Source organism: Chiloscyllium plagiosum, chromosome 19, assembly GCF_004010195.1.
Source record: "Chiloscyllium plagiosum isolate BGI_BamShark_2017 chromosome 19, ASM401019v2, whole genome shotgun sequence".
Classification (NCBI taxonomy): Eukaryota; Metazoa; Chordata; class Chondrichthyes; order Orectolobiformes; family Hemiscylliidae; genus Chiloscyllium; species Chiloscyllium plagiosum.
Genome location: NC_057728.1, coordinates 56,012,196 through 56,039,054, shown reverse-complemented (window position 1 = coordinate 56,039,054; position 26,859 = coordinate 56,012,196). Strand labels below are relative to the sequence as shown.

Below are 26,859 nucleotides of genomic sequence, written 5' to 3'. Positions count from 1 at the left end.
TGTCTCCCAAAAATGCCACCCAGTTGATTAACTGAAAACTGCCACCCAGTTGTTGAATTGAATTGAATTTATTGTCACGTGTACCGAGGCACAGTGAAAAGCTTTGTCTTGCGAGCAATACAGGCAGATCACAGAGTTAAGTAGCATAGATAGTAAATAATAGGTAAACAGCGGCAAAAACAAAAACACAGGTACAGGCAAATGTGAAGAGTCTGTAAGTCTATTCAGTATTCTAACAACAGTAAGGTAGAAACTGTTACGAGACCTTGTACTTTGAATACATATGGACAGATAAAAATTCATAGGTCAAGAAGTCTTTCCCAAATCTCATCAAACACAAAAGAAATCTAATAAAATTTTGCAGAACGACTTAATAAAATTTAAACTCAAAAGCATTCTTTTTTTCATTCATGCATGGGATGTGGGTGTTAATGGCTGCGCCAACATTTTTTTCCCTATCCCTAATTGCCTTAGAGAAAGTAGTGGTTAGCTGTCTTCTCAAACAGCTACAGACTATTTGATATAGGTAAGTAGCAGTGTTGTCAGGGACAGAGTTTCAGGATACTGACCCAGTGACAGTGAAGGAATGGCGATATACTTCCAAGTCAGGATGGTGAGTGACTTGGAGGGGAACTTGCATGTGGGCCGTGTTCCCATATCTCTGCTGCCCTTGTCCTTCCAGATGGAAGTGGTCGTGGGTTTAGAAGGTGCTGTCTAAGAAGCCTGGGTGAAACTCTCCAACGCAGCTCGTAAATGGTACACACTGCTGCTACTGAGTGTCAGCAGTGGGCAGAGTGATTCACACTTGAGTGGGGTTTAGTTAATATTGAGTATAGGAAATAATCTACTTCAAAGTAGGATTTCAAAATGAGCTAACACAGACTCAATAAACTGAAAGGACTCATAATGGAGGGTATAGTTCGAGTTAATGGAGTTATCTTTTCCCCAAGATGGGGTATTTCAAGCCGAGCATTTTTAAGGTGAGAGGAGAGAGATTTAAAAAAGACATGGGGGCAATTTTTTTTCCACAGAGGGTAGTTCATGTGTGGAATGAACTTTCTGAGGAAGTGATGGATTTGTTACAACTACAACGTTTAAAAGACATTTGATAAGTAGGGAAGATTTGGAGGGATATGGGCCAAGCGCAGATGGGACTAAGTTTAGTTTGGGATTATGATTGGCATGGGCTGATTGGACCGAAGGGTCTGTTTCCATGCTGAATGGCTCTATGACTCCTCTATGCTGTACGATTCATTTGATAGTGAAACGTACTCACATGAAATAGAAAGTGCTAGAAATGCAGCTGTGATGAGAGAAACAGTTACATTTTGAGGTGATGACCTTTGCTAACTTGTTTCAAACCACAGTTGCTGCATGACCTACAGTGAATTTCTAACATTTGCTGTTTTGATTTCAAACAGCTAGTATTTGGCTAGAGTATTAAAATACTATAATGCAAGCGAGATTGCACATGATTTTAGAGTTTCACAGGAACATGGAAGCCATCAGCACAGTGTCCATCCCTAGACCTTGCCTTTTCCTTTGCACAAAGTGGCTTTCTGGCTTTCTCAGCCATTGCAGAGGGCAGTTAGGACTTAACCATATTGCTTTGGGTCTGGAGTCACGTATAGGCCAAACTGGGTAAGAACAGCAGATTTCCTTCCCTCAAGGAAGATGGTGAAGCAGACAGGTGTTACCATAATCAATGCTAGCTTTGTATTGGCTATTATTTCACAGACTGATATCTATCTGTTCAATAATGCAGCAAAAGGCTTTCAGAAGTGTGTAGGGATTTTATTTTAAGTCTATAACTTAGCACAAACACCAATTTCCATTTTTCCCTTTCCCTGTTGAGAAACCAATGCCCAACTGGACACGAACACAGCTCTGCCTTGTTGTAAGATAAGCCCAGTGACTACACCAAAGGAAACAACAAAAATAGAGGAGCAAATAAGGGAGGGGACTAAAGGAGGGGGAGATGGTGCTCCCCAGTGTTGGAGGGGGAGATGGTGCACCCCAGTCTCCGCGGCACCAACCTATCTTGAAAGGTTTCAAGATTACTGGTCCTCTCTCCAAGGACACCCAGGCACAGAGATTCTCTGGAAGAGAGGCTGGCAGTTGGGAAATACAATTGCCTCCAGTACCCCTACCTGGACCTGGAGCAGGTCCACAAGGAAACTAGGGATACTCACCCTGCACTACAAGTCAGTACTTTAGCAATTTGTAAATACTTCCTAATAACCTGTCCAGGGATGTTATTACACACCTCTGGAACAGGTGGCACTCGAATCTGGGCCTCCTAGCTCAGAAGTACTGCCACTCTTTAACCTTGGAACATTGATTCCTTTTCTGCCCGTTAACGTCTCAAACTAGCTGTGTGTGCACAAAGAGCGGTAATACAGCTCAGGGTAGATCAGTCGGTAACTAAAGCCCTGTGGTAATGCACTGTTCCCAAAGAGCCCTTTTCTTTCAATTCTAAACTTTATTGAATTAAATTGCAACACCTGTAGTGAGATTTGAACCTGAGTCTCTGGATTGCTAGTCCAGTGACATATTCCCTTGGAGTAAAAAGGACATTAGGAACATGGAACAGAGAGTGCTGGTTAACTAGACTGTGGGGTTGGTTTGTAGACACATTCCCCGGGGATCAGTGTTGGGACATTGGCTCTTCCAGATATTGTCCATGATAATGATCTAAAGTGTGGCATTCAGGGGACTGTTGCAAATTTTACATACAATATAAAACTTGGAAGTATTGTTAACTGTAAGGTGCACATTGTCGAATTTCAAAAAGATATAAATGAGTTGATAGAGTGGGCAGACTGTTCATTGCAGAGAAGTATGGATAGGAAGAACATGGAGAGGCAGCAAGGATGCAAATCTAAAGGGTTGCAGAAGCAGAGGGACAATGGGTATAGATATACTAAGTCACTATAAGTGGCAGGACAGGCTTGGGAGAGCAATTAACAAAGTGCCCCCGGTTTTATTTAGAGTAGGTTATGTTGAACTAACATGGGGTTCCCAATTTATGACTTAGGAACACTCGTACTTACAAACTTAATCACACACAGGGATGTAATTTTAAAAGACTCGATATATGAACATTTCTGTACTCATGAACAGTTGCTTTCTATCGTCCTGCATTGCGTTCGAACTGGCGCACAAATCTTCTTGCGAGCGGACTCGGGAATAGTACCCGTTCACAACCCAGAGACTGTCGATATATATAGAGTCCAGAGTGTGGTGCTGGAAAAGCACAGCAGGTCAGGCAGCATCCGAGGAGCTGGAGAATCGACGTTTCGGTCATAAGCCCTTCGTCACCCTCTCAATTCTGACCTCCAGCATCTGCAGTCCAGACTTTCTGCCACTCTCTGTATATACATCAACTAGAGTACTGCATCCAGTTCTGCGCACCATACCACAGGAAGGATGTGAAAACTTTGCAGATATTTGTAGAGGTTTACCAGAATGGTTCCAGAGGTTAGACAGTTACGGGGATATTCGATTGAAGCATTCAAAATCACGAGGAGCCTGGACAGAGCAAATAGGGAGAGAATACTCCCAGTCGTGAAAGGATTGAGAATGATAAATAAACGGGTATAACTGGTAAAAGAAAGAAAAACGTGATATGAGGGAACACTTTTTCAACCACGACAAGGGTCTGTAAAGATCCAGTCGAGGTTTTCAAAAGAACGAACGTACAGGGATATTGGGAGGAGACTGGAGAATGGCGCTCTGTGAATTCAGAACGCCAGCACAGACACGATGGGCCGAAAGATCGCCGTCTGGGCTGTAACGATTTTATGCTTAAGAGTTGTACGCATTTATTAAAGTAAAGCACGCCACATTTATGGCTAAATTTTTAATTTCATGATTTCTTTATTGTTTAAACTCTTTAACCTTGGAACATTGATTCCTTTTCTGCCCGTTAACGTCTCACGCCTCCCTGCAAAACGGCTGTGTGTGCACAAAGAGCGGTAATACAGCTCAGGGTAGATCAGTCAGTGACTAAAGCTCTGTGGTAATGCACTGTTGCCAAAGAGTACAGTTTAAACATGGTCCCTGGTGTCTTGCAGTGTATTTTAATGTAAACATCTAAGTCGTCTGATTTACTGATGACTGCAAACTGGTCAAACCTCCACCAGTCGCAGTAAAACAAGGGGAAACTTGCAACAAAAATGTTCCGAAATCAGACTTACAAAGAGCGCCGTCGAAAGAAGACAACAAACTAAAAGTGGAGTTGAAAAACCCAAAAGTGACAGGCTCGCTCACCAGCTCGATCGCAACCACATCATTGAGATGCACCGCCTCGTGGATGGTCTTGGGTGGGTTCTGCGTCAAGTAGATGCACTCGTCGGTCAGAATGACATACTCGAAGGCTTTCTTGCTCTTTCTCTCCGACACCACGATGCACGCCTCGTACATTCGGATCTTGTTGAAAACGCTCTCCTCCAAGTGTCTCTTCAGGAAGAATTCGAGCTTGTCGTGCCGCTTGGAGGGGAATATGTCCAGCTCACTCCTCGCCATGGAAGGCAGGGAGTGGGGTAAAAGAAAAAGTTGTTGGTGGGGGGGGGATAGTCCCTCGGATCAATAGGAGTGGAAGAGGTACAGGGAAGTGGGGGAGACACTTTCTGGCTGAAATTGCTACTTTCATTTGTTGCCAATTTCACGAATTGTTACTCGCGTCAGGCGCGCGCCCCCGGGGAACCCCCACCCTCTATTGCGTCACAATGGCAACAAGCGCCAATCACAACCCGAGCCCGGCACTCCCGCCCCTTCATTCAAAACAAACCAGCAACTCCTGGAGGATCTCTGACATCAGCCGCGGAGACAGGCAGAAAGTTTCGAGTCCAGTGACCTCCTTCTTCAGAGCCCCACTCCTTCATTACACCGAGAGATCACTGGTCACTAAGGGATTAGGATTCTGCGCTCTCAGCACCGGTCCCATTCCCGGTCAGGGGCACACACCTCACTTGGCAGGATAGCTATTGACTAGGAGAAAGTGAGGACTACAGATGCTGGAGATCAGAGCTGAAAATGTGTTGCTGGAAAGGCGCAGCAGGTCAGGCAGCATCCAAGGAGCAGGAGAATCGACGTTTCGGGCATGAGCCCTTCTTCAGGAAGAAGGCGGTGCTGAGTTCGAGGGTTGGGACTGAGACAAGGTAGGGGGAGGGGAAATGAGGAAGTTGGAGAAATCTGAGTTCATCCCTTGTGGTTGGAGGGTTCCCAGGCGGAAGATGAGGCGCTCTTCCTCCAACCGTCGTGTTGCTATGGTCTGGCGATGGAAGAGTCCAAGGACCTGCATGTCATTGGTGGAGTGGGAGGGGGAGTTGAAGTGTTGAGCCACGGGGTGGTTGGGTTGGTTGGTCCGGGTGTCCCAGAAGTGTTCTCTGAAACGTTCCGCAAGGAGGCAGCCTGTCTCCCCAATGTAGAGGAGGCCACATAGGGTGCAGCGGATGCAGTAAATGATGTGTGTGGAGGTGCAGGTGAATTTTTGGCAGATATGGAATCATGGTTAATAGGGTTTTCATTTATATAAATGATTTGGATGTGAACATAGGAGGTTTAGTTAGTAAGTTTGTAGTTGACACCAAAATTGGAGGTGTAGTGGACAGCGAAGGTTACCTCAGATTACAACGGGATCTTGATCAGATGGGCCAATGGGCTGAGAAATGATAGATGGAGTTTACTTTAGATAAATGCGAGGTGCTGCATTTTGGGAAAGCAAGAAGGCGTTTGGTATGCCTTCCTTTATTGGTCAGAGTATTGAGTACAGGAGTTGGGAGGTCATCTTGCAGCTGTACAGGACATTGGTTAGGCCACTTTTGGAATATTGCATGCGATTCTGGTCTCCTTCCTATCGGAAGGATGTTGTGAAACTTGAAAGGGTTCAGAAAAGATTTATAGTGATGTTGCCAGGGTTGGAGGATTTGAACTACAAGGAGAGGCTGAACAGGCTATAGCTGTTTTCCCTGAAGCGTCAGAGGCTGAGGGGTGACCTTATAGAGGTTTATAAAATCATGAGGGGCATGGATAGGATAAGCAGACAAGGACTTTTTCCTGGGGTGAGGGAGTCCAGAAATAGAGAGCATAGGTTTAAGGTGAGAGGGGGAAAATATAAAAAGGACCTAAGCAGCAACTTTTTCACACAGAATGTGGTGCGTGTATGGAATGAGCTGCCAGAGGAAGTGGTGGAGGCTGGTACAATTGCAACATTTAAAAGGCATCTGGATATATATATATGAATAGGAAGGGTTTGGAGGGATATGGGCCAGGTGCTGGCAAGTGGGACTAGATTGGGTTGGGATATCTGGTCGGCGTGGACTGAAGGGTCTGTTTCGGTGCTGTACATCTCTATGTCTCTATAACTAAAGTCGACCGTGGTTCACTCAGTTTGTACATTCGTTTCCCCCTCTTCAGTACCCCATGGATACAAGTCCCGCTCCAGGACCTGAGCATAAGCATCAAGGCTGAAGCTTCAGTGCAGTATCGAGAGAGAGCTGAAGAAGTCATACCAGAATTGAAACATTAACTGTTTTTCTCTCCATAGATGCTGCCAGTCCTGCTGAGTTTCTCCAAACTTTTTTGATGCTGTTGATGTTTTAAAATTTTCTCTGAGGAGTTAGATCACTGGATCAGAAGAGAACTGATTGTGTGTGAATGTGTGTTACAGTCCACTCAGTGAATCTGAGTTGTTGCAAGTTTTGAGAAGATTTATAGCTCAGGTTGAGGTTCTGGATGTAGGTATGTTCGCTGAGCTGGAAGGTTCATTTCCAGACATTCATCACCCTTCTAGGTAAGATCTTCAGTGGGCCTCCAGGTGAAGCTGAAGATGTTACCTAGTATGGTGACGAAACATCTGGAAAGAACCTTCCAGCTCAGCGAGCAAACCGACATCCAGAGTCTGAGTTGTAACATGCATATTGTGGCTTGGAACTTTGGGTTGTGCTGGTGGAGGGACCAACTTTCCAAACACATAGACATTGGCTAACCAGAACCTTCACCTTCTCTGCCCGATAATGCGATGTGTTGGAAGGATTTGCAGGTTGCAAACTTGGCCTGTTTGGCAGCAATATGAATGCATTTAGCCTGGCCATCAGGCCCTGGGATGGGATTTGAATGCAGAGTTTCTGGTTCAGGTGCATGACTCTGTGTGCTGCAGCACAAGAGCTCCTCCACAGTGTGATGGATATGTAAACAAAATATTGTTTCATTCCTAAATGACATATAATTACCTCAAACACTACTTTACAGAAAGACAACATGAGAATGCACAATCATCTCCAGTTGATAGTTTTAGATAGTGTTTTGCTTGGGAAGATTTCAGATCAGAGCTGATAACAGTTTGCACATCTAATGTGAGGGTCAGTAGCAGCAAACATTTCAAACAACCTCTACTTGATTGGCAATCCAAGTAAGTTATACAAAACTATATTGATTAAGGTAAATAGAGATCCTGGTGGGGGCAGCGATGGCTTAAACGTAACTCCCTCACCTGGAGACACTTTATTTTGAACAAGCATTTTTTTGTATATAAGAAGAGCTTGCAAGGTCACCAGATCATGGAAGAGCACCTCAATTGACATACAACAAAATACAAGAACAGAAAATAATGTAGTATTGATAAGGAGAGCTGACAAGTCACTGTTTTAAGTGTAAAGCTCTTAACAAAACAGGCAATGGAATAGCTGACTCCTTCCATAAACAGGGTTCAGTGTCCCTTCACTCCAACCCATTAAAGAGGTAACCAGAACTTTGAGACTGGCTGTTTCTAGCTGAGAAAAAGTCAGGAGGGGTAGGATGAGAAAATCGTTCACAAAAAGAGCATTTTTTTTAATCTGCTAGAACTTCTCACAAAGAACATCACCTTTGTCAAAGTGAATTTTTTTTATGAGCAAGAATGTACTTTGCATCCATGAGGGATGGAATGCTATAAAATGGTTTCACGCACCAGAAATTATAATTGTTGCGGGGTTTATCTCTGCTGTTTATGGAAAGCATCTTGCTAATGTATTCATTTTTAAAGTCTCATGTAACATCAACTCAAAAATAACTTCACAACATCCTAAACATGTATCCCAAAGGCATGTCGGTATCAGTGAAGCTTTGGAATTAAGCGAAATCAGTCAGTGACCTGCAGACATTAAAGATGCGCAATAGATATCGGTCTACAACATTTGGGTAACGTACCTACCACACCCGTGATCACTTCCACCTGGAAGGATAAGGGCAGCAGATACATGGGAACACCTATTACCCGCAAGTTCCCTTCCAAGCCACTTGTCTTCCTGAATTGGAAATATATCGCTGTTCCTTCACTGTTGCTGGGTCAATATTTTGGAATTCCCTCCCTAATGGCAATGTGAGTCTACCTCCAGCACATGGACTGCTGTGGTTCAAGAGGCAGCTCACCACCATCTTCTTGACAGCAAGTGAGGAGGGGTCAATAAATGTTGGCCCACAAGTAATTAAAACAACAGCCTGTGGTGGACACAGGGCCATAAACGAAATCAGTTGATTTTCATTCATTGTCTTTTCTGCCATCTAAATATGTACAACTTAAAGCGGCATTTTTTTTGGTCAATGCCAGCAGTTGTGACCTTGTGCTTGCAGGTGATTTCAAAACAAAAGGAAGCATTTAGATTTATTTTGATGTAAGATTCCAGAGAAAGGTTCTTCAAGAAGGCACTACCATCACCTTCTCAAGGACAACAGAGGAATGGGCAATAAATGCTGACCTAGCCAGTGATGCCCACACCCCATGATTCTTGATTGAAAGACAATGACTGGAAAGGTGGGAATAGTTTCAGCAGCTGCCATTTTAGTTTATGCTGTACATGCTAAGAAACATGTTTTTTTGTCTATGTTTCACTATTCAATGGCAATGGGGAGAGCATGCATTTTATTTTACTTTCAGGAGTCACTTATTTTATTGGCTCTGCACACATTCCTATTCCATGCCCTCTGGAAACCTCAGCTTATCCAGGAAGCCACTGCCTCCACTTTAACCCCAGTTTGAGATCACCTACCATCCTGTGCGCAATGTTCCACATCAGAATCCAGTCATTTCAAATTTAATATCACGTTCAGATTCCCTCCCCATCAGTCACTGAAACCTGGTCGATAAACTATGGGATTTCGGAGCTGTATATCCTTTCCAACCTGCCCTGCTAATTCAATATGACTGATTTGGTTGTAGTCTCAATTTTCTATCTGCCTCCCCCACAGCCTTTGATCCAAACTGGATGTCTTAAGAATTCTCCCTCCATGTGGCTCTGGACTGCAGGGCACCACAACCTCCTTTGTCACAATATTAGCAGCTGCCTGAATGCCTTACATTCCCTCCCGAAACCATATTTAAACCCAGGAATATCTTCCCTAAGTACAGCTGTAATGCTTTCCCTTACCAAAGAAACCACTCCCCCTCCTCTCTTGCCTCCCTTTCCATCCTGGATTAGTGGTGCTGGAAGTGCACAGCAGTTCAGGCAGCATGTGCTCTTCCAGCACCACTGATCCAGAATCTGGTTTCCAGCATTTGCAGTCATTGTTTTTACCTCCCTTTCTATCCTTCCTATAGCATTTGGTCCCTGTCCTAATATCTATGTGGCCTCGTACCAAAATGACTGATAATGTTCGAGAGACATCTGGGTGTATATGCATACAAGTTGCTAAAAATAGCAGGATAGACAGAGCTGTTAGTAAAGCATACAATGACTTAGAAATAGTACCGTTAACGTAAGTGTTCCAACTTAGAATCAAAATAAGGGATAGGACAAGAAAATTAGTTGCTGTAGTTTAGGTCTGATCATATTAAATGGTAAAATGACTTAAAACCAGTTTAAGGTCATCAGTCAAACTCAAAATTTAAGCAAGCTAGGAATGATAAAACTTTCACACGTTGTGTAACCGAAAAACATATCCAGACCTTGGCAGCTTTTGTGAATTATGTAGGAACCTGGAGAACCAGTTTCTCACTGCTGCCTCCATCGTCACACGTTAGCCAAAGCCAACTTGCCAAATTTCTTTCTCCCTGCACTTTATTTCTGTTCAAATAAACATCTATGCTCTCTTACATTCCTCAGTTGAACTGCACTTCCAGACTGTGCATTCCAGACCCAAACCACTCACTCTGCAAAAATAAAAGTCTTCTTTCATTTTGCATTTACCTCTTATGCAAAACACTCCAAATTGTGTCCACTGGTACTCAATTTTACAGGCAGTAGTAGTTTCTCTTGATCTATTTTGTCCTAACCACTGAAGATTTTTAAAACTTCAACAAGTTTCCTCTTTATCTTCATTTATCCGAGCAGAAGAGTCCCAACTCCTCCAATCTTTCCTCACAATGAAAGCGTGTCATCCCTAGAACCATTCTTGTAAACCTCTTCTGCACTTTTCAACGCGTTTGCAGTTTTTATACAGTTCAGCACCCAGAACTGGAGATGATACTCCAGCTGAGGTCTGATCAGTCTTATACAAGTTAATCACAACTTCCCTGCTCTTGTACTCCAATGCCTGGTTTATGAAGCTTGAATTATTGTATGCTTTATTAACAGCGCTATCTTTTCTGCTACGTTTTGCAATTTGTATACTTATACACCTAGATGTCTCTTACACTGCACATATATTAATTTGTTGTATTCATTTCATCAAAGTATATCACTATCTCTTCCTGCATTGAATTTCTTCTATGATCCCTGCCAGCCCACCAACTTAACATACTTTTATTAGTGTCCCACAGTTAATAATTCTCTCAAGTTTTGTTATCTTTGAACCGGTTTCCTGCATATGAAAATCCAGATTCCCTGGGGAATGCAAATCTTCCCAACCTGAAAAGTACTCACTAACATTACTGTTTCCTATCCCTCAGCAAATTTGTAACCAGAGTACTGCTCTCCCTTTTAAGCTATTTCTCAAATCTATTGCGTCAACATTAACAGGTAATTATGGAAGTTCACATACATGTCACAGCTTCTCATTAACTCTGTTAACTTTTCTAAAACCCTAAATTAGATAGACAAAATTTCCCCAGAAATAGTCTGTGTTCTTAAGAATCAACCTACATTTCTTTACAGCTATTAATTCTAATCTTGATTATCCAATCAGTTTTCCGAACAAAATACTCCCTGCCCGTCTCATTCGGATAATCGAGGTTGTTCCGTATTTGTTTCTCAAAGTTTCCCCACTGCCAATATTGAACTGACTCGTCTGCAATTACTGGACTCACCATTAATAAACTTTTTGATCAAGAGCGAAATGGTCATAATTTTCTTGTCCTCTGTGCAATTCAAAATCCAGGGAAGATTAAGAGATTTGTTATCAGTGCCTCTGCAATTTCCAGTCACTTCCTTCAAAGACCTTAGATACATCTCATCTGCTCCAGCTGCCTCCTCAAGAGTTAAGCAGACAGCTTATCCACTATCTCCTTATCAATTTTAAACCCTCCTAATGACTAAGTTTTCTCCTTTGTCATCACCATGCACTGTGCAGTAAATACCTCAAAGGTTAAGGTAGATGTAAACCATTCATTTACCACCTCAGCCCTACATTAATATGTAAATTCTCTCGGTCACAGATTGCACCTGAACTGGAAGGGGACTAATATACCGGCAGGGAGATTTGCTGGAGCTGCTCAAAAGGATTTAAACTTGTAAATCGTTTGGGTGGGGAACCCAGGGAAATACTGCAGAAAGAGATCAATCTGAGACTGGGACAGTTGAGAAAAGAAAGCAAGTCGAACAGTCAGGGTGGGCAGGAACAAAGCAGAGAACAAGGTAGGACTAGTAAATTAAACTGCATTTATTTCAATGCAAGAGAAGGAGGAGTATACTTAAGAGGGAAAGCAGTAGAGCAAAAAGGGGACATGAGATAGCTTTGGCAAACAGTGTTAATGAGAATCCAAAGGGATTCCATAAATACATTAAGTACAAAAGGGTAACCAGGGAGAGGACAGGGCCCCTCAAAGATCAGCAAAGCATCCTATGGTGTGGAATGGCAGGAGATGGGGGAAGATACAAAATAAGTATTTTGCATAAGCATTTACTGTGGAGGTCATGGGAGACAGATTGAGGGGAAATAGATGGTGACACCTTGAAAAATGTCCAAATTACAGAGGAGGAAGTGCTGGATGTCTTGAAATGCATAAAAGTGGATAAATCCCCAGATCGGAGGAGGTGTACCCCAGAACTCTGTGGGAAGCTAGGGAGGTGATTGCTGGGCCCCTTGCTGAGTTATTTGGATCATCGATAGTCACAGGTGAGGTGCCAGAAGACTGGACGGTGGCTAACGTGGTGCCACTATTTAAGAAAGGTGATAAGGGTAAGCCAGGGAACTAGAGCCCAGTGAGCCTGACATCAGTGGTGGGCAAGTTGCTGATAGAATCCTGAGGGACAGGATGGACATGCATTTGGAAAGGGAAGGACTGATTTGTGATTGTCAACTTAGCTTTGTGTGGGAAATCATGTCTCACTAACTTTAAAGTAACAAAGAGGACTGGTGAGGGCAGAGCATTGGATATGATCTATATGGACTTCAGTAAGGTGTTCGACAAGGTTCCTCATGGTAGACTGGTTAGCAAGGTTAAATCTCATGGAATATAGAGAAAAATAGCCATTCGGATATAGAACTGGCTTGGATGTAGAGGGTGGTATTGGGAGAGTTGCCTTTCAGACTGGAAGTTTGTGACCAGTTGACTTTACATAAACAAGTTGGATGTGAACATAGGAGGTATGGTTAGTAAGTTTGCAGATGGAGGTGTCGTGAACAGCGAAGGTTACCTCCGAGTACAATGGGATCTTGATCACATGGGCTGAGGGGTGGCAGATGCAATTTAATTTAGATAATTGAGAGTTGCCAATTTAGGAAAGGTAAATTAGAGTAAGTCTCATACACTGAGGACCGTTGATAAACTCAAAGACCTTAGAATACAGGTTCATAGTTCCTTGAAAGTAGAGTCGCAGGTAGATAGGATAGAGAAGACGATGTTTAGTATGCTTTCCTTTATTCGTCAGAGCAGAGTTTACAAGTCGGGAGGTCATGCTGTGGCTGTATAGGACATTGGTTAGGCTACTTTTAGAATATTGCGTGCAATGGTTCTCTTGAAATGGTTCAGAAAAGATTTACAAGGATTTAGTGTTGGAGGATTTGAGCAAAAGGGAGAAGCTGAAAGGGCTGGGTCTGTTTTCCCTGGAGCGTCAGAGGCTGAGGGGTGACCTTATAGAGATTTATAAAACCATGGGGGGCATGGACAGGGTAAATAGACAAGGTCTTTTCCAAAGATTGGGGGAGTCCAGAACTAGAGGGCATACGTTTAGGGTGAGAAGGGAAAAATTTAAAAAGGGACCTAAGGGGCAACTTTTTCACACAGAGGGTGGTGCATGTATGGAATGAGCTGCCAAAGGAAGTGGTGGAGGCTGATACAATTACAGCATTTAAGAGGCATCAGGATGAGTACATGAATAGGAAGAGTTAAGAGGGATATGGGCCAAGTGCTGGCAAAAGGGACTAGATTAGGTTAGGATATCTGGTCGGCATGGACATATTGGACTGGGAGGTCTATTTTCGTGTTGTATATCTCTTTGACTCTATGGTCATTAATCAGCCCACTCCTCCTTTACCACACATTCACCATTGTGCTTAAAGAACAATTCCAGAATGTTCTGTATGTTAACTGCCAATGTCCAGTGATTAAAAGATAGTGTGCATTTTAACTTAATCAAAGAAAGCATTTCTGGATACTGATACAACGGTCATAAAACAAGAGCAGCAGTTGGCAATTCAGTCTATCGAGCTTGCTCTGCCATTCAAGATGATCATGCGTCATTTTAAACATAGAAAGTAAGTGCAGGAACACTCCCTTCAAGCCTACACCACCACTGAATATGATCATGCTGATCATCCAACTCCATGTCCTGTTCCCATTTTCTCCTATACCTATCGATCCCTTTAACCTCAAGAGCTAGATCTAACTCTCACTGAAAACATTCTAACATAATTCCACGAACTCAACACTCTCCAGATCAAGAAATGTCCCCTCACCTTGACACCGGATGATCAGCAGCATTATTTCAGTGCCTAATATGATGCACTTGCAGCATACAAATATCACGTATTGCTCAAGGAGGATGCAGGCACCAGAATCGGTCATTGACACTTTTTATTTTAATGCAGCTCCAAAAATTAAAACATTTTAGAAGAAAGTGTTTGGTCTCTTGGTGGTGAAACGTGGTTTGTGCTGTTGACGCAGGATTCTGTGTGGCAGAGGGAACTTGATCTTGGAATTCTGGAAAACAGTCAAGCAAATAGAATCAGGACCAACTCAAGCTCATAAGCAGAAGAGGAGAAAGTGAGGGCTGCACATATTGAAGAACAGTCAAAAAAGGTGGTGCTGGTAAAGCTCAGCAGGCCAGGCAGCATCCCAGGAGCAGGGGAGCCATCGTTTCAGGCATAAGCTCTTCCATCAGGAACTTTGGAAGGGGGCGGGGGGAGGTGGGTGCTGAGGGGAGAACGGGCAAGGTAGCTTGGAAGGCAATAGGTAGATGAAGGTGGGGGCAGACGGTAATAGATCAGACTGGAGGGTGGAGCAGATAGGTGGGAAGGAAGGTGGACAGGTAGGACAGTTCAAGAGGGTGGTGCCGAGTTTTTGTTTGGAGGGAGTTTGGATCTGGGATAAGTCGGGGGGAGGGAAATGAGGAACCTGTGAAATCGACATTGATGCCATGTGGTTGGACAGTCCCAAGGCGGAACAGGCGGTGTTCTTCCTCTAGGCATTGGGTGGCTAGGGTTTGGTCGTGGAGGAGGCCCAAGACTTGCATGTCCTTGGTGGAGTGGGAGGGGGAGCTGAAGTGGTCAGCCACAGGGCAGTGGGGTTGTTTGGGGAGTGTGTTGAAGAGATGTTCTCTGACATGTTCCGCAGTTTGGCACCTGTCTCCCCAACGTAGAGGAGACCACATCAAGAGCAACGGACACAGTAGATGAGGTGTTTGGATATGCAGGAAATTCTTTGCCAGATGTGGAAGGATGCTTTGGGGCCTTGGATGGAGGGGAGGTGTGGGCATAGGTTTTACACCTGTTGCGGTGGCAAGGGAAGATGCTGGGAATGGAGGGAATGGTCTCTGCGGAATACAGATAGAGGTGGGGAGGGAAAGATATCCCTGCTGCTGGGGTCTGATTGTAGGTGGAAGAAATGGCGGAGGATGATGCGATGTATCCGGTGATTGTTGGGGTGGGAGGTGAGGACCGGGGGATACTATCTTGTTGTGGTTGGGGAGTGGGGTTCAAGGGTGGAGGAGTTGTGCTGCAGGACATTTTGACCATGTGGGTGGGGAAATTGTGGTCCTTGAAGCAAGAGGCCATCTGGGATGTTCTGGAGTGGATGCAGCAGAGGCAGAGGAATGAGGATTAAGGGATAACACTTTTACAGGAGAAAGGGTGGGAGGAGATGTAGTTCAGGTATCTGTGGGAATTGGTGGGTTTGAATTAGATGTTAGTGTTGAGTCGGTCAATGTCAGTGTTGAGTCAGTCGCCAGAAATGAAGATGGAGTGGTCCAGGAGGGAGAGGGAGATGTCTGAGATGGCCCAGGTAAACTTAAGGTCAAGGTGGAAGGTGTTTGTGAAGTTGACGAACTGTTCAACCTCCTCTTAGGAGCAGGAGGTGGTGCTGATACAGTCATCAAAATGGCAGAAGGGTGGGGAATGGTGCCGGTATAACTACGGAAGATAGACTGTTCCACATACCCGAGGAAGAGACAAGCACGGCGAGGACCTGTTCAGGTGCCCTTTGGTCTGAAGGAAGTGGGAGGATTCGAAAAAGAAATTGTTGAGGGTGAGGACAAGTTCAGCCAATCAAATGAGTGTCAGTGGAAGGGTACTGGTTGGTCAGCGGGAAAGGAAGAAACAGAGGGCTTGGAGGCCTTCGTCATGGCAGATGGACTGGGTGTCCATGGTGAAGATAAGCAGAAGACCCAAGTCTCTGAACTAGGACACCATGTACTTTATTAATACTTACATGGAACTGCTTAATAGCGGGCCGGCGACATTTGCTTGATGCAATCTCCTCGACTTTCATGATCTGAATGGAGTGAGCACGAGCACGATGGCGTGCTCCCATATCACGGTCTGCAAAGAATTGAAAATAAACAATGTGTAAGAAAGCAAAAAATAAATAAATAACACCTCAAATCTGCACGTACAAGGTTCCAATTATGTATGAAACTAGAGGAAACAAAGTGCCAGTCCCTCTCCATGTCTTTCTACTACAGAGCCATTTGGGATCCATATTTTAATTTTTTTTAAAGTGTTCTTATTAGGTGGCTGTGGTTACCAACAGATCCTCATTTTAATATAGTTCCTTTGAATAAAAGTGTTGAAGACATCTCTCACTGAAGTGCTAGGCTGTGACCATCCCCAACGAGAGAATTGAAGCATTGCCCCTTGACACTCGATGGGATCACCATTCCGATTCCCCAAAGCCTATCAACCATCTACAAGGTACAACTCAGGATGACTGAATTCCAACAACACAAGAAGGTTGACACCATCCAGGATCAAACAACCTGCTTGATTGGCATCACATCCACAAACATTCACTCCCTCCACTACCAACTCAGTAAAAGCAGTGTGTACCATCTCCAAGATGCATGGTCAAAATTCATCAAGGTCCCTTAGACAGGATATTCATAACCCATGACCACTACCATCCAGCAGTGGAAAGGACAGCAGATACATAGGAACCTCATCACCTGGAATTTCTAAGCCATTTACCATCCAGTCTTGGAAATATATCGCTGTTCCTTCAGTACCACCAGGACAAAATCATGCAACTCCCTTCCCTATAACGTTGTGAATCTACTTAGACTGCAGTATCTCAAGGTGGCAGCTCAACACCGCCTCAAGGATAATCAGACTCGGCAATAAATGTTGACACAGCCACTGATGCTCAGAATGACTTTAAAAGCCCCACAAGGTCTATAAATTCCAAACATCATGGGGAAAGTTGCATTCAAAAGTAACAATTATACATTAGACACACAAAGCTGACAAGGACTCAAACTAAAACAGCAAAATTGAGCAAGCAGTTAACACCAGATGACTGATCTCCTAAATCAAAGTAATTCTGCTATTGTGACCACATTGGGTGCATACCATAAAGCTACATGTCACTTTTAACAAACATATGGCACCCTGTTTGCGGTAGGACTTCTGGATATTGTGATCTACACAAGGGAGTCGAGGTCAGACACATATTTTGCTTTCAGTTGTTGGAAAAGCAGGGCATTGGTGCTAGTGCTGCTTTCACATTCATAGCTCCAGGGGAAAAAAAAACAAGAACTGCAGATGATGGAAATAAGAAACAAAGACAAAGTACTGGAGAAACTCAGCAGGCCTGGTAGCATCATGGACAGAAAGTAGAGATAATGTTTTGGGTCCAGTGACCCTTCTTCTGAACAGAAAATAAATTGTGCACAACACAATCCAATATGCTCTTGCATTAAGTAGCTTTAGCTACCCTGGATATGATCACAAAGCACCATCCGGATAATACATCAACAGTTTAAAGCTGTTGAAACCAAGTTTTAACAAATTCCAGTAACAGGAAAGCATTCATGCCTCCGAGACAGAAGCTACAGGCCCATTTTCCATTTCAGGATTTGACGGCATGAAGGTGCATTTGTAATGTAACTGAACTGGTTGAATACCAACTTCAAACTCTTTTGACACGCTAAGGGCAGAAGAAAAGGCCAGGCGATTCTCACTGAAACCTCTTCTATAATTATTTAGAGTTGATAATGCTGTCACAACAGGGTGGGTTCAGCTGCAGAGACAGATGGAATGGATTCGGGACCCTCCCGGTGGTGGAAATCAGGGTGGCAAGAGTTGGACAGATGGAGAACTGGGCAAAATGATTGATGTGCAGCAACAATCCGCTGCAGCTTTAATATCTGTACTCCACATTACTGCATTTGGACAGAACCTAAATGGTACCACATATAACAAAACTACTCACAGCACTGGGTGACTGCACCAGCAGTGGTCAGGTCTCTGTACTCCCTGTACATATTATGGGTTCCACTGCGAGAGTCATAGCGTAACCAGATACCAAAGTTCTTCACTTTTACTGGCGATTTCTCAAAAACCTGTAACAATTAAACAAGGCTATTAGTAATGTTCAATGCAAAAAATCCTGGTCTCAGATCTCTCAAATTAAGAAACAAACCAGACCATGTTTCCCAATCTCCTAGCTTTGGGGATATGGTTCAGAATGATACACTAGAGTTATCAATTCTTCAGGCAGGTGATTCAGTTTAGAAACTATTTGAAACAGAAATAAAATTGGAGCAACACAGTCTCAGACATATGCCAAAGATATGAGACACATTCTTAATGCAATTGAAGTAATTTTAAAATTAGAATGGAAGTCAGAGCAATGATGAGAGATGGGAAAAACAATTCCAATATGGCTCCAAACTCAAGGCCAGTGCATAATTTCGAGAGAAAGCAGTAATCATTGAGTTATACAGCACAGAAACAGATCCTTCAGTTCAACTCACCCAATCCAAGCCCCACATGATTTTTTTAACCTTAAAAAAAAGGTCAACCCCCTCACCCCACCAGCTCAAGGGAAAAAAAGCCCAGCCTGTTCAGCCTCTCCCAAGACTCAAACCCTCTAGTCCTGGTAATATCATTCTAAATCTTTCTTGAAAGATGTCAGGTTTCACAACATCTTTCCTAAAGCAAGGAGACTAGAATTGTATGCAGTATCGTAAAAGTGGCCTAAGCAATGTCCAGTCCAGCTACAACATGACCTACCAACTCCTACATTAAGTGTTATGACCAACAAAGGCAAGTATAACAAACGTCTTCTTCACCACCTTGTCTACCTGCAACGCCACTTTCGAGGAACAATGCAGCTGCGCCCCTAGATGGCCAGTGCCTTACCATTAAATGTATAAGTTCTGCCCTGGTTTGTCTTGCCAAAATACAACACCTCACATCTAAATTAAACTCTAGCTGCCACTTCTCTGTTCAAAAACAAAAGCCCACCCCTCTCTCATTTATCTCTCCACTCTGAAGGCTCCCTGCCTCTATTTCTGAAGGGCTTTTGCCCGAAACGTCGATTTTCCTGCTCCTCGGATGCTGCCTGACCTGCTGTGCTTTTCCAGCACCACTCTAATCTAGCTCCCCACCCCCCATCTGATCAAGATCCTACTGTATTCTGAAATGAGCTTCTTCACCATCCACTACATCACCAATTTGGTGTCATCTGCAAACTTACTACCCATACCTCATATTCATATCCAAATCATTTAGATAAAAGCAATGGACAGCTTAGGAAATTTAACCATATAAAATCAGAAATTAGAAAAACTATATTCATTTCAAGACCGTGACAGGAGGCATAATTCAGCCAGTGAAAAGACTATTATTCACAAAGACATTACATGCAGAAGCAGCTCAATGTAAGTTAAAATAATCCATAGGGAAAAATGCATTCACACCCCTATTTCTTTGTTGAAAACGTAGAGTGTTTTGAGAAGATTTGTAGCTCAGGTTGAGATTCTGGATGTAGGTTTGCTTACTGAGCTGGAAATGAACCTGCCAGCTCAGACTGGATTAAAATGTAAAGCTAGAAGTAGTTTGCAGATGATAATAAAAAGTGGCTTGTGGTTAGTGAGGAAGAAAACTGGAAATTGCACAAAGTTCCTGATTGGTCAGATGGGCTGAAGCACCAAACCAAATTTTTTTTCACTGTAACATGGGTGTCACTGGGTATGGCAGCACTGATGTGTAGGGAGAAACTGATTCAGTTAGGACTATATTCACTGATAAAGAACAAGGTGGCAGGTGGGTGATCTTATAGAATCCAATAAAATTCGAACAGAGCTACACATGGTACACGTAAGAAGATGTTTGCGACGACCGGGAAGTTTAGAACCAGCGGTCCCAGTTGAAGGGAAAGAGAAAAGCCTTTTGATAGCGAGATGAGAAATTTCTTCACCCAGACAGTGATTAACTTGAAGAGTTCTCTGCTTAAGGAGACTGTTATGGTTAAAACATTGGAGACTCGCAAGAAAGATCTATCATTTGGAGATGTCGGTGTTGGACTGGGGTGTACAAAGTTAAAAATCACTCAACACCAGGTTATAGTCCAACAGGTTTAATTGGAAGCACTAGCTTTCGGAGCGTCGCTCCTTCATCAGGTGACTTATAAGGATCTAGATATACTTCTTAGGACTAAAGGGATTAAAAAATATGGAGAGAAATTAGGAGCTGAATTAGATGAGCAATCATGATTACACCAAACAACAACGCAAGATCAAAAAGGCCAAATGATCGACTCCTGCGCTTCTTTAACAGACAGACTGCCAGTTAAGATTTAGACCAGCAGATGTTTTGAAAATTCAATCATGGGAGCTGGCTGAACCAGCATTTATTGCACATCCCCAAATGTCCTCTAGATGGTGGTGGTTAGCCGCCTTCAACTGCTGCAACCCATGAGGAGGACATACAGACACAAAGCTGTGGCGTTTCAGGATTGTGACCTAGCAACACTGAAGGAGTATGACATAGTTCCAGGGCAAGATAGCACATGGCTTGGAAAGGAACACACAGGTGATGGCACTTCCATGTATTTGCTGCCTTTGTCCTTCTGGGGGAGGGGGAGGGGGAGTCGAGGGTTTGAAGCCTTTGTAAATGTCTGCAGTGCTTCTTGCAGATGGTGTAAATGGCTGCCGCAGTGCATCAATAATAGGTAGAGAGATTGTCAAAAGTGCAGATTGGGTACAAATCAAAGCTGCTTTGTCCTAGATGGGGGCATTGAGCTTCTTCGTTGGAACTGCACTCATGCAGAAAAGGGAGATCAAATGAATCCTTCTAAACTAAGATATTTTTCCTGGGTAAAGAGAAGTGTATACCGTACACTAGGTATGGTCTCACATTACAGAGGTACCTTGATTAGCCCAAAGGACACGGAGTGGTTGGGGGGGGGGTATTTCGCTTGGGCTTGCGAAGTTGTTCGGATAATCTGAAATTCAGTTAATTGAATGTCAGATTATCGAGGATCCTCTATTTCAATAAGACATCGTCACTCCTGTATTCTAATACTCTCATCATAAGGGTTAACTTAATCTGCCTTTTGAATGGGTTGTTGTACCTGCACATCAGTTTTATAATAAAGGTCCCAAACATTCCTCTCAATGGCACCTTTTCCAGTTTCTCACCATTTAAAAGCTATTGTTTTAATAATTTTCCTTCCAATTTGGATAACCTCATACTTTCCCACATCGTATTCTGCCATTTTCCTGTCTGATCACACTCTGACTGTCATGTCCTTCTGTTTAATTCCTATGTAATTTAGCAAATTAAGCTCCCTCAGTTAACTGATAACTGTACAAGAAGGGTAGTAGGGATATTCCGGGTAACTACAAACCAGTGGGGGGAAAGTTGCTGGAGAAGGTACTAAGGGATAGGATCTATTTATATTTAGAAGAGAATGGGCTTATCAGTGATAGACAACATGGTTTTGCGCAGGGGTGATCGTGCCTTACCAACTAATAGAGTTCTTTAAGGAAGTGACCAAGTTGATAGATGAAGGAAAGGCTGTTGATGTCATATACATGGACTTTAAGGCATTTGATAAGGTTCCCCATGGTAGGCTAATAGAGAAAGTGAAGTCACATAGTGTGCAGGGTGTTCTAACTAGGTGGATAAAGAACTGATTGAGCAACAGGAGACAGAGTTATAGTTGAAGGGAGTTTCTCGAAATGGAGAAAAATGACCAGTGGCGTTCCACAGGGATCAGATCTCTGGCCACTGTTTATAATATACATAAATGACCTGGAAGAGGACACTGTTGTTATGATCAGCAAGTTTGCAGATGACATGAAGATTGGTGGAATAGCAGAAAGCATAGAGGACTGTCAAAGAATTCAGGAGATTATCGATAGACTGGAGAGTTGGGCAGAAAAGTGGCAGATGGACTTCAATCCAGACAAACGTGAGGTGATGCACTTAGGCAAGTCTAATTCTAGATGGATTTATACAATGAACGGAAGAGCCTTGGGAAAAGTTGATGAGCAGAGAGATCGGAGAGTGCAGGTCCATTGTACCCTGAAGGTTGCTGCACAGGTGGGTAGAGTGGTCAAGAAGGCACATAGTATGCTTGCCTCTTATACTCAATACCATCGGATGGGGTATTGAGTATAAGAGCTGGCAAGTCATGTTAAAATTGTACAAGACATTGGTTCGGCAGCATTTAGAATACGGTGTACAGTTTTGGTCACCACGTTACCAAAAGGATGCGGACGCTTTGGAGAGGGTGCAAAGAAGATTTACAAGGATGTTACCTGGTATGGAAGGTGCTAGCTATGAAGAAAGGTTGAGTAGGTTAGGTTTATTTTCATTAGGAAAAAAAAAGATTGAGGGGGGGACCTGATTGAGGTTTATAAAATCATGAAGGGTATAGACATGGTGGATGGAGATAAGCTTTTTCCCAGGGTGAAGGATTCAATAATGAGAGGTCACGCTTTCAAGGTGAGAGGTGAAAAGTTGAAGGGGGATACATACAGCAAGTACTTAACACAGAGGGTGATAGATGTTTGGAACGCAGGAGGTGGTAGAGGCAGGCACTGTGGGATTCATGAGTAGATGAGGAGCAGAGGGATACGATGCTTAGGAATTGGGCGATAGGTTTAGACAGCGGATTTGGATCTGCTCAGGCTTGGAGGGCCAAAGGGCCTGTTCCTGGACTAAGTTTTTTTTGTTCTTTTATCTCATTGATACAGACTACAAACAGCTATGGCCCCAGCACTTACCCTGGTGGTAACCATACTATCAGTTTTTTTGGGGTTGTTTTGGGCTGCTTCCTGTCCATTAACCTATCAATACCAATATATTACCAAGATATCGAATCTCGTGTAATAATGTCTTGCATGGCACCAAATATGGATTTGGCTTTGTAATTCACAAAGATCATACAAATAACCCATTTCACCCCTCCTCTGTACTGGCTGTTAATCAATTCTCCATCAGCGCTAACCCTGAGTTGGCACCTTATCAAATAATCTGCAAAAGATAGATAATGAAGCATACATGCTAATTTACTACAGCCAAGCTAAGGAGAGGCTGATATTGGTATAAAGTATAAACTATTAGTTCATCCACAACTACAGCACTGCATACAGTTCTGGTAAGTGTAACATTGTAAACTTGCAATTCACTAGAAGGTACAGAGAACACATGCATGGCAGTTTTAGTTGAAGAAAGATTTGATAACTTGGGTATTTTTAAAGGACAGAGGAAGCCAAGGGAAAGATACACAGGTTAGCGTCTTAAATTAGTGGATAGGAATGATGCATTTCCCTTGGCAGAGAAAAGTTATACATTTAAAGCAACTGGTAGAAAGAGGTGAAGAAAAACAGCAGCGAGGGCCTTGAACTCACTGCCAGAAGGGATACTGAGGGAGAATGCCTTCACTATATTTCAGTAAAACTCAACAGATAAAATTTGCAATTCACAGCAAGTTCCAAAACTATCTGCCAGCATTCAATTTTACAACACATTCTGCAATTTATAAATCCAAATCCAAATCAGGTAAAAGCTGGTCATAAAGTGCAATCTTTCCTAAATCTGGAACAAAATGACGTGTAAAACACAGATTAAAATATCACTCATAATAAAGACATTATATATCTCCACGACAAACCATGTAGTACCTTCAATTTCACTTTGTGAAACACAAGTGGTTTCAAAAGGCGACAAGGTACTGTTCATTTCTGCACACTATAAAAAAAGGCATTAAAGTGAAATATAATGACTTTTGGGTTTTGTGTGCAATACCAGAAAGTAAACATGGCTGGTTTGGCCACTGGATACCAGAAGAAGTAAAAACTGAAACCGGGATGTTTGAGAGACTGAAAAGCAAGATTATCAATCATTTAAACATCCGCACTTTTAAACAAAAGAAATTACCAGTCCACAGTAGACAATTTCACCAGCAGACTTCTTCAACTTCTTCATCATTGAAACAAAGTACCAGAATCGAGACTTGGCAACAATGTGATTTGGAGCAAAAATGCGCATCCGATAGAGTGCAGGGTTGGGGTCTTTTGGTGACGGCAGGCGTCGCCCAATCACCTTGTACTCCTTAAGCTGAAATGTATAAAATACAGATTAAAATACCACTCACAATAAAGACACTATACATCTCCAGGGCAAACCATGTAGTACCTTCAATTTCACTTTGTGAAACACAAGTGGTTTCAAAAGGCGACAAGGTACTGTTCATTTCTGCACACTATAAAAAAAGGCATTAAAGTGAAATATAATGACTTTTGGGTTTTGTGTGCAATACCAGAAAGTAAACATGGCTGGTTTGGCCACTGGATACCAGAAAGTAAACAGCGGTATGACAGTACAGTCTTATTTTCACCGCACCTTTCACCATCAAAAAATACTGATGGAGCAATGTAAACTTTTCTACCTTCACCAACAAATCAACAGTGCTGGCAACTGGAAGTTTTAAAATAGAAAATACCATATGGCCAGAAATCTGTAGAAGACAGAAACTAGATGCATAATCAGAGACCTGGAACATGAACTTTAGTTTCTTCCTCCAGCAAGGCTGCCAAATCTACTGGTACTTCTCGCAATCTCTTTAATAACCAGCCCACATTTCCTCTCCATTAAACACAACCAGCTGAAAACTTTCTCTTTAGATGCAGCCTTGATCCACTAGTGTTCTCCCAGCATGTTTTAACATAAGAATTATGTTTGCAAATTATAAAACTTGGTACTTGCATCAATTTGGAGAAAGTGAGGACTGCAGATGCTGGAGATCAGAGTCGAAGAGTGTGGTGCTGGAAAAGCACAGCCGGTCAGACAGCATGCGAGGAGCAGGAGAATCAACATTTCAGCCACAAGCCCTTCATTAGGACGCTGTGTGACTGGCTGTGCTTTCCCAGCACCATACTGTTCGACTTGCATCAATTCTAACTGAAAAGCAGAATGCTGATGTTAGAAATCAGAAATAAATGCTTTAAAAAACTCAGGCTATGTAGCATCTGCATGGAGACAGAAAGCAAAAGTTTTGTTTTTACTTAAATTTTAAAAATACACTTTTAGACAGAACAAATAAGTTTGTCCCAATGGCTGCAGACTTGGTGAACTGAACTTAAGAACAGGGTTCTTAAAAGCTGTATGTAAGCTAACACAGTGTGTGTATAATATTTTAAGTCCTGAAACAGTTTGTGCATTGTAATGATGTGCACAGCAATGCTGCCTGCACTATCATATGGAGTGCATAAAATTATTATTCTGTGGAATGCAATGCTGCAAATACTGCTACTGCATGGTACATAATAGCATTATCTCCCGACTATTAATCCAAGCACCCCGGTAATGTTTTGCTGAATACATAACTTGCAGACGGTAGAATTTGAATTCAAATTTAAATAATAAAAAGAACGGTAATTAAGAGTACAATGACGATTGTTGGAAATGCCCGTCTGGTTTACTAATATCCTCGAGGGAAAGGATATATGTCTTTCTTACCCGGAATGGCCTACGTGTTGATTCTTAATTGCAGCCTGGGCAATAAATGCTGGCCCAGCCAGCAACGCGTAATATCCCGTGAATGAAAAAGTAAACGTGCAGTTAGGTGCATTTCAACCCCCGGCTGCCTATACTGCAGGTTAATGTAAGGTTAGTGCTGACTGCAGCATTAAGATCCACTCCCTGCTCCCAGGGCCCAGCACCACCACATGGCTACATCCCTCCCTGAGCCATGGCGGCCATGTTGAAGCGACAGACATTAACAACCCCGCTTCGCAGACGCCGGAGCCTCACAATCCCCTCCTCTCCCCCGATCATGCACGTTACAAACGCCCTTCTCTGAAGGGCTGAATCCCCCACCACCGCCGCCGCCCAGAGATTCCGTTCGCACTCCCTCAACCTACGACGCCCGATGCCTTCATGTCGCCGCTCGATCGCTGCCACCGAAAAGAGGACGTGACGTCACTAGCGGCCCGACTTCACCTTCTTCGCCAACAGCCGCCGGAGGTGACGACGCCACCCCTGAGGCCAACCGACATGTGATTGGTCTAAATGCCCCGCACTCCCTGATTACTGTAAGTGAGGCGTCCTAACGCTGCAGGTGACTTGTTTAGATGCCCCCCATAAATGCCTGTCGGAAGTGAGGAAACACGGGCGCACCTCGATGGTACACCGCGTTCGATTGGTCCCAACTCCCCAGTTGGTCGGAGATAAGTATACAACACTGCAGCTGATTGGTCAGGTTGACGGAGACGGCCTATCATCTTAAAGAAATAAAAGAGAAAGTAAAGGAATACCGCGATGTTAAAAATGAAATTTACAATATTTTAAAATGTAAACAGTTCCAATGGGTCAAACAGAAGTTAGTTTTAATTAGCTAAATCTGCAATCCTATTATAACAGTTTGCACCAATCAGGTCTGCGTTCTCATACAGCTTCATATTTTGTCGTGAAACCCCGCCTATCATCTTCAAATCGATCATATTCACAAAATATATTTAAAAATACAATTTAAACCGATTCCTTCCAGTAAAATGACTTTTAATGGAATCAGTTCCGGGGGTCATGACCCAAGCCCTTGCCCCGTACTTCCGGTGGAGTTGAAGCCGCGAGGCGGTGGCGCCGGCTCCGGGTAGTGAGGGAGAAGGTAAAGGAGGACCACCCAGGGCTGCTCCCCGTCCATCCTGAACCGAGCAACAGGCCCATCCCCTCTCCGTGGGTCTCCTCCCATGCACCGTCCACCCCAACAGTCACCCACACCCCCCTTCTCCTAAACCCTCCACTCCCCACCACCCCTCCACTCCCCACCCCCCC

At 43.3% G+C, this 26,859-nt stretch overlaps 3 protein-coding genes and 2 non-coding genes across 9 annotated transcripts in view; 1 reads left to right on the top strand and 4 right to left on the bottom strand.

Moving 5' to 3' along the window:
- The window catches only part of c19h12orf56 (chromosome 19 C12orf56 homolog), an 82,708-nt gene extending 77,988 nt beyond the window's left edge, over positions 1-4,720 (bottom strand). For both annotated transcript variants that reach the window (XM_043709959.1, XM_043709960.1), the window contains exon 1: positions 4,273-4,720. In XM_043709959.1, the coding sequence (XP_043565894.1) occupies positions 4,273-4,527 (255 nt within the window). In that variant the 5' untranslated portion in view covers positions 4,528-4,720. The remainder of the gene's footprint in view (positions 1-4,272) is intronic.
- Positions 4,721-14,137: 9,417 nt separating this feature from the next.
- On the bottom strand, positions 14,138-26,046 carry rpl18a (ribosomal protein L18a). Its single transcript, XM_043709958.1, has 5 exons — positions 25,950-26,046; positions 23,965-24,144; positions 18,002-18,131; positions 16,004-16,113; positions 14,138-14,278 (listed from the first exon to the last, which is right to left on the bottom strand). Exons 1-5 carry the CDS (start codon positions 25,965-25,967, stop codon positions 14,186-14,188), a joined length of 531 nt encoding a protein of 176 aa, XP_043565893.1. The 5' UTR covers positions 25,968-26,046; the 3' UTR covers positions 14,138-14,185.
- On the bottom strand, positions 23,698-23,830 carry LOC122559870. Its single transcript, XR_006314582.1, has one exon. It is a non-coding gene; the product is annotated as a small nucleolar RNA SNORA68 (small nucleolar RNA).
- Positions 24,212-24,344, bottom strand: LOC122559869. Its single transcript, XR_006314581.1, has one exon. It is a non-coding gene; the product is annotated as a small nucleolar RNA SNORA68 (small nucleolar RNA).
- Positions 26,047-26,138: 92 nt separating the features above from the next.
- The window catches only part of xpot (exportin, tRNA (nuclear export receptor for tRNAs)), a 56,206-nt gene continuing 55,485 nt past the window's right edge, over positions 26,139-26,859 (top strand). For 2 of the 4 annotated variants that reach the window (XM_043709957.1, XM_043709953.1), the window contains exon 1: positions 26,742-26,760. The gene's annotated coding sequence lies outside the window, so the exon portion shown is untranslated. Of the gene's footprint in view, positions 26,331-26,610; positions 26,693-26,741; positions 26,761-26,859 lie in introns of those variants that run through there. The other 2 variants (XM_043709955.1, XM_043709954.1) reach the window with 2 other exon arrangements.